This window comes from Myotis brandtii, unplaced genomic scaffold (genome assembly GCF_000412655.1).
Source record: "Myotis brandtii unplaced genomic scaffold, ASM41265v1 scaffold46, whole genome shotgun sequence".
Classification (NCBI taxonomy): Eukaryota; Metazoa; Chordata; class Mammalia; order Chiroptera; family Vespertilionidae; genus Myotis; species Myotis brandtii.
This window is the reverse complement of record NW_005367587.1, coordinates 6,522-13,112: the sequence shown is the minus strand read 5'-3', so window position 1 is coordinate 13,112 and position 6,591 is coordinate 6,522. Positions and strand designations below refer to the sequence as shown.

The window sequence follows — 6,591 nt, the reverse complement described above, 5'->3', positions numbered from 1 at the left end:
ATCAATGATTCTCTCTCATCATTGATGTTTCTATGTCTCTCTCCCTCTCCCTTCCTCTCTGAAATCAATAAAAAATGTATTTTTTTTTTTAAAAATAGCCATTTCCCTAGAGTGGCTCGAAACGTCTCACTAAGGGACTTCACTTAAGTCTAATTGGCCAGAAATGGATCATAAAGCCACTTTTGGCTGAAATGGACAATAGAAAAAAAAAGTGAAAATGTGGATTTCATTGAAAAAGATGTGAAGCCCTGAGCAATGGTTAGAGCATTGGCCCTTGCACCAAAGAGTCTTGGATTGGATTCTCTCTTGTGATATTTAATGCACTTATGTAAGAACAGAAAGACAACCTAAGCAGCCAGGGCAACATCTGGAATATTAAACTCAAAGTGCTTGGGTCACAGTGTGGACAACCTGGGTTGCAGGTTTGATCCCCAGCCCTCTCACATAGATGTTTCTCTCTCTCTCTCTCTCTCTCTCTCTCTCTCTCTCTCTCTCCCTTTTACTCTTTCTTAAAATCAATGGGAAAAATATCCTTGGGTGAGGATTAACAAAACAAAAAAAATGTGGAGGCAAAGAATTACTGTGAGGTAGGCAATGAAATGTCACATATCACATAACATCATGCTTCTGATGGAATTCACTGGGATGAATGTCATTCTAACACAGACTCATGCTATGAGAAAGACTCAGAAATTGGAGTCAGAAGATGTGGGAATTAAGCATTTAAAACGAAGGTGACAATTATTCTTATCTCACAGGATATGTGTTAGGCTCAACTGTCATTCAATGAGGAAGTGTTTTGGTAACTAAAAAGTGTAATCTCTAAATATCTCAGTTAAGACATGTTTAGTTGTAAGTAAAAGGAAATTTACCTCCAATGGACTTAAACAGTAAACAGAATGCATTGGCTCTTATGCCAGGCACTTTAAAAGTCTGGTGATAAGTGGGCTGCAGGCACAGCTGGAACAGGGGTCCATCTCCACTTCTCTATGATTCTCTCAGCTCTGTCTTTTTCCATGCATTGCCTTTATCCATAGGCAGAGGGTAAGCTATAAGCCTCACATGTGCACAACACAAGCAAGAGGGAAAGTCTATGTCCCCAAATTTCTAGTAGATGCGTCAAGATGTGCTTTGATGGAGCTGGCTTGTGGCACATGATTTTCTCGAAAAGAATCACTGAATAGAAAAGTGGGTTTCGCAAAGAAGAGTTCCTTCCGTGGAGCACATCAACTGCGCAGGAACCTCAGGGATTCCCAGTAGAATCTAAGGCCTGTTGGAAAGAGGGAAGGGGATAGTCAGCAAGTAAGCACCATGTGGCTCTCATTGTTATTCTCATCACTGAGGCATACAGGAGTGTGGGCTTGAGAAGTGTATAAAGGTGAACACTGACCCTCTTCAGTTTTCTCTGTCCCCGGGCCTAGCAGAGAAGTTTATGAGAAAAGCCATACAGGTGACCTCAGCATAGTTATATTCTAGAGGGCTCTGGCCTGGCTGTCGCTTTAATTCAGTTTGCAGTATTTTCTCAGAAACTCCTTTCTGTTCCACACCCAATAGCTCTATCTTAGGTTCCCTCTCAAGCTTTTAATTTCCAGCTTTAGAAGCTATCAGCTGTTTGGAGCTTTCCTCTCCAAGCATAACCGTCCCATTTTGTGCCACTCAGTTAAGCACCTTTTGTGATGTTTAATGCACTTATATCAGAACAGAAAGGCAACCTAAGCAGCTAGGGCAACATCTGGAATACTAAAGTCAGAGTGCTTGGGTCACAGTGTGGACGGCAGAAAAGACTCAGCCATTCAGTAATGTAGACAAGCAAAAAAGAGCAGGGTGGGTTCAGGCAGGGAGACTCGCCACAGAGAGAGTGATGAGGATCAGAGAGTGATGACAGGAAAGAGCAGCTCTGTTTGGGGAGAGGGGTGCCTTGGGGCCTTGTAATGATGTTGATTATTAGAAATAAAGGAGAGTCTGCATTTCAAATGGGCTCCTCCGTGATTTTGATGCACTCCAAATATGGAGTGTTGGGTTTATCCACATCTACCAAACTGGAATTTCCAGAGGTGGCCTTGGAAGTGTATAGTAATTATAACCAGGCCCCCAGCCCCAGCCCCACTCCCAAGGGATTTGTGCAGCCAGCCACCATCTGCTGCAACTGACATTTAGGAGCTACTAATCTGAAAAACAAAAACACCCATTTCACAGATGAAGATATTAGAATTCAGAGAAGTAAACCTCCCATCTTGCCCCACAGCAATCCCCTCTTGCAAAAAAAAAAATCCAAATGTGGCAAACAAAAATAAAATGAAAGAGGCTAATCTAAGAAGTAATTCTATCTTTGCCCTTTGCTGTCCCCTCAAAGCAACTAAAAATCCATCCCTTAGAGCAAGAATTCTTAATCTGGGGGGTCCATCAACTTGGTTGTAAATAAAATTACTTCCTTATTTTCACTAAACTGAAATTTAGCACATCCATCAATTGTGAATGTAGGCATCAACCCATAGCAGAAGAAATCCTTAATATCACCTGTAGAAATCACAGATATTTACACTTTAGGATCACATTGCAGTTGTTACACCTTGAAGTACCATTTAATTCATCAGTACTTTGAAATTATAGGAAGTTTGGCCCTGCCACTAGCTCTTGTCATTTAATGCATTATTGAAGAAGCACATAAACTTAAAATACTTTGGTAACTATATTTCAATATAATTGGTATCCTTGGTGATCCATTGTATTTTATTATATGCACGTAAAAACATTCTTCTCAGGAGGGAACGATGAGGCCAAAGATTCCCGTAGAACAAAGAATGCTTAAGGAGCCCCGCTTTGGGACAACCATTCTGAAGATAGTGCCAACACACACACACACACACACACACACACACACACACACACACACACACACACACACACTTCATACACACCCTCCAGACCAGCGCTTCCCAAACTTGCCAGGCAATAGGAATCACTCCAGGGACTTAGTATTCTGCGTGGGGCCTGAGAATCATTTTGTTTAGCAAGAGCCTCAGGTGCTTTGGGAAATGCTGCCTTATAATCAGTAAATTGGGGAATGCTGCCGCAGGCTGTGTCTGTTGAAAAAAAAAAAAGAAGAAGAAAATCAACAGCCAACTTCTGTACCTGAAGACACTTTGTTGCTTACTCCCACTTTCTGTATTGCCAAAGGGAGCTAGTTATACTCATTAGCAAGTGAGAGTAACACCACCTGGCTGCTCGATTATTCTGAAGTGAGTTATTTATTAGAATTTAGGGGAAAGGTAGAATCATGTCTCTAAAGAGGCTTAAATCAATCAGACTTTTTTTCTGCTATAATTTTAAAAATCACTTTACCTTTCGAGTTCTCCCAACACTTTCTACTTACCTCACTGTCAGCACTTATCACTTTGTATTATAGTTATTTTCTTAGTGTCTATCTCCTGGGCCCTCAATTCACCCACACCCATTCACACATTTCTCCCCCTAACATGCACACACTATATTCTGAGGCCCTGGGGACAAAAAAAAAATGGTTAATTCATTTCAGTTCACCTACCCAAGCAAAGTATCGGGCACATAATGGGCACTCAATAAACATTGGATGTATAGGGGGATGAATGAGCAAACGTCAGCTCTTCTTCCTCCTATGTTATCAGGATGAAGTTAAATTGTACGTCTCCCAGAAGCGGAGTGTTAAGGTGCTGACCTTTGAGAGGCAAAATAGAGTTCTGGTTAATATTAAGAGTTTGAAATGCCAGCTCCTTTTACTAGCAATGTGTTCTTAGGCAAATTGTCCAACTTCTCTCAGTCACCATTTTGTTATCTATAAATTGTAAATAATGTTTATCTCATTGGGTTATTATGACTATATATATCCTTTGTAAAAAGTTTTTCAGGGTGGGAGGAGGTAGAAGAGGTTATAGGGGGGATAAATGGTGATAGAGGGGAAAACAAAATAAAATAAAGAGAAAATAAAGTGTTTCATTCTCAGAATTCCTATAAATTCATATTTGGCCTTTATTTATATAGATCCAAATGGTTGAACTAAAAGACAGAAAGTAGCCCCACCTTGATCACCAGTCAGGGGCCTGCAGGAGGCAGCTGATTAATGTTTCTCTCTCATCTATGTTTCTATGTCTCTCTCCCCCTCCCTTCCTTTCTCTCTAAAATATAAATGAATAAGTAAAACATATTTTAAAAATAAAAGAGAGAAAGTAAATCAGCAGCCAAATGAGCAAAAATGATGACTTCAGAGCTAGTTTGGACTTCTCACTGATGCTTTTAAACAAGATATCTTTGATCAGAGCATGTCAAAATAGGGTCTGCAGATTACCAAATATAGTGATAAAATCAAATGCTACAGCACCATCTTTAAGCACTATCATTTCAACAATGTCTCCTTTTTTCGTGAGAAGCTATTTCAGAGGCAACTGGACCTATTTTTCACTCCCCCTTCCTCGTAATTAGCCATTGGGCCTGCCCACCAAGGACGCTCAGCTACAGCCAGGGACACAAAGCTCCACGGGTTTGTCCTTGAGAACTATGATCCCCATGAATGGCAGCCCTACAGATAGGAAGCTGGCAAAGGAACAAAAGCTTGGCCCCGAGAATGGCATTTGTGGACATTCTGAAAGTGGCAGTCTCCCTGACAGATCGCTCTCATACAATAAGTTTATATAATTTTTTAATAAAATAGAAATGTGCTAGAATATAAATTAAATTGTCTGTTTTCCTGGCTGTTTACAAGTATTACAGCAAGTTCTGGAGCTTGAAACGTATGGGCAAATGCGTGAGGTCAGAGTCATCCTCACTGATTCTGCAAATGGTAGAGAGGATCGGGGCCCCTTTCGAATGCCCTAGACCCCCGCCTTTCTCCCCACTTCTTGGTGGATGGGACCCGGTGTTGAAGGCAAGCACATTGGCACAGACTTATCTTACATAGGTTTTTAGAGCTGTTGCTCCAAGATGCTTTCAAGCTTCAGAACCAGAAGCCAGATAGAATTTCATTTTGGAGTTAAGTTTTATGAAAAGCGTGTTCGCTGCTTATTTCCTGGGTCTAGGGTGAGCTCTCCACCGGTCGGAGGGCTTCAGAGAGGCAGCTTTGGCACAGTGCCCACCTCTGGCAGTACCCCACACTCACTTACTACCAGCTATGCACCTATGGGCATATCACTTAACCACATGAGCTTTCATTGCCTCCTGAGTTTGAACTCAATCAGTGATTCTCAAATTTTGGTGTGATTGATTTTTTTTTTGGGGGGGGGGGAGTATTGATTTTAAAATGAAGACCCATGGGCCCCAGCTCCAAAAAGTCTAACTCAGAAGGTCTAGGGAAGGGTTCAGAAATCTTCATCTCTAAAGAGTTCCCCACTGTAGGCCACAGTTGAGAAACGTTGAACTAATTGATTTGGAGGACCCCTTCCAGCTCTAACCTTCTAACATTCTGTGATGTCGCCCTTTCTTGTGTGTGACCAATCTTGGGCAGCCTGTCACTCCCTTGCTGTCAGCCTGCCCTGGGAAATGACGATGTACCAACAGGGAGGGCATGTCAGCGTCTGTAGGGGGCAGCCTAGGGAAGACATCGAGTTGATTGGGTTGTGTCCCTTCGCTGGGGGAGGAGCACTAACATCTTGTCTGATGCCAGGTGACAGGTGGAGTCTGGAATTTCAGCCGCCTTTGCTGTGATGTTTTCGTCACCCTGGATGTGATGATGTGTACAGCCAGCATCCTGAACCTCTGTGCCATCAGCATCGACAGGTAGGGCTGGGGTTCCCGCCCTGGCTGAGGAGAGGGGTGGGCTGGACCTGGTGGGGAGGCTGCTCTTGCTGTACTGGAGACACAGGCTTGGCATCTGAGGGCACTGGGGTCACTGCCAAGGAGAACTTCCCACTGGGACATGCTTTCCTCTTTTTCTTTTAAACTCTGGTTGTGGGTGAAACTCTGTGACAGGAGAGGAATGGTTGTTCTGCCAGCTTTCGTAGCCTTGCCTTTCCCCCAGGTCACTAAAGGGGAGTCTGCTTTTGCTTTCCACCATCTTTGGGGTTTTCTGATTCCTAATGGGAGAAGGGAGGTGGGGGACAGGATGAAAGGTGAGCTGATTTGGGTGGGGAAGACAATTTCCTGTTACTATTTTGTTTGGTTTGGGTAAAAGGAGGGCAGAAAGGAGTCTTTTGTGTGATTTCTGGACATTTATTACATAAATGTGATATTTACAGAAGTAACAGACAGCCTCCGGTTTGCTGAATCATCACCTCCGCCACTAAATTCTTATACTGCTCCCTGCTGTGTCTATTACAGTGCCTTGGACAAAGAATAGTAAACTGAATTCAGTGGCCCCTGCCTGGGCGTAGCCAATGCTTATGTCACAAATACACATCTTCAGACAGGACAGGAGAGAGTGGGAGAAGGTGAGCCTTGAAGGGGCAGGGAAGAGCTGCAGAAAGAGAGCTTCTGAGAGGCCTGGGACAGCCCCCTCCCAGCCTCCTACTTCCTGACCTTACTGTCTACCCCCTTGAGAATGCGCCTGTGCACTCCATCCTCACACACTCACATGCGGCTGGTGGGTGAGGCTGTGCAGGTTGTGCCTTGCGCACGAGTGTGGGG

General features: G+C 43.4%; 1 protein-coding gene across 1 annotated transcript in view; it reads left to right on the top strand.

The window, feature by feature from the left end:
* The window catches only part of LOC102261394 (D(3) dopamine receptor), a gene marked incomplete at its 3' end in the record, with an annotated part of 17,779 nt that extends 12,034 nt beyond the window's left edge, over positions 1-5,745 (top strand). Inside the window, exon 3 of the mRNA XM_005875389.1 lies at positions 5,633-5,745. Coding sequence (XP_005875451.1) covers positions 5,633-5,745 — 113 coding nt within the window. The remainder of the gene's footprint in view (positions 1-5,632) is intronic.
* Positions 5,746-6,591: the final 846 nt, after the last annotated feature.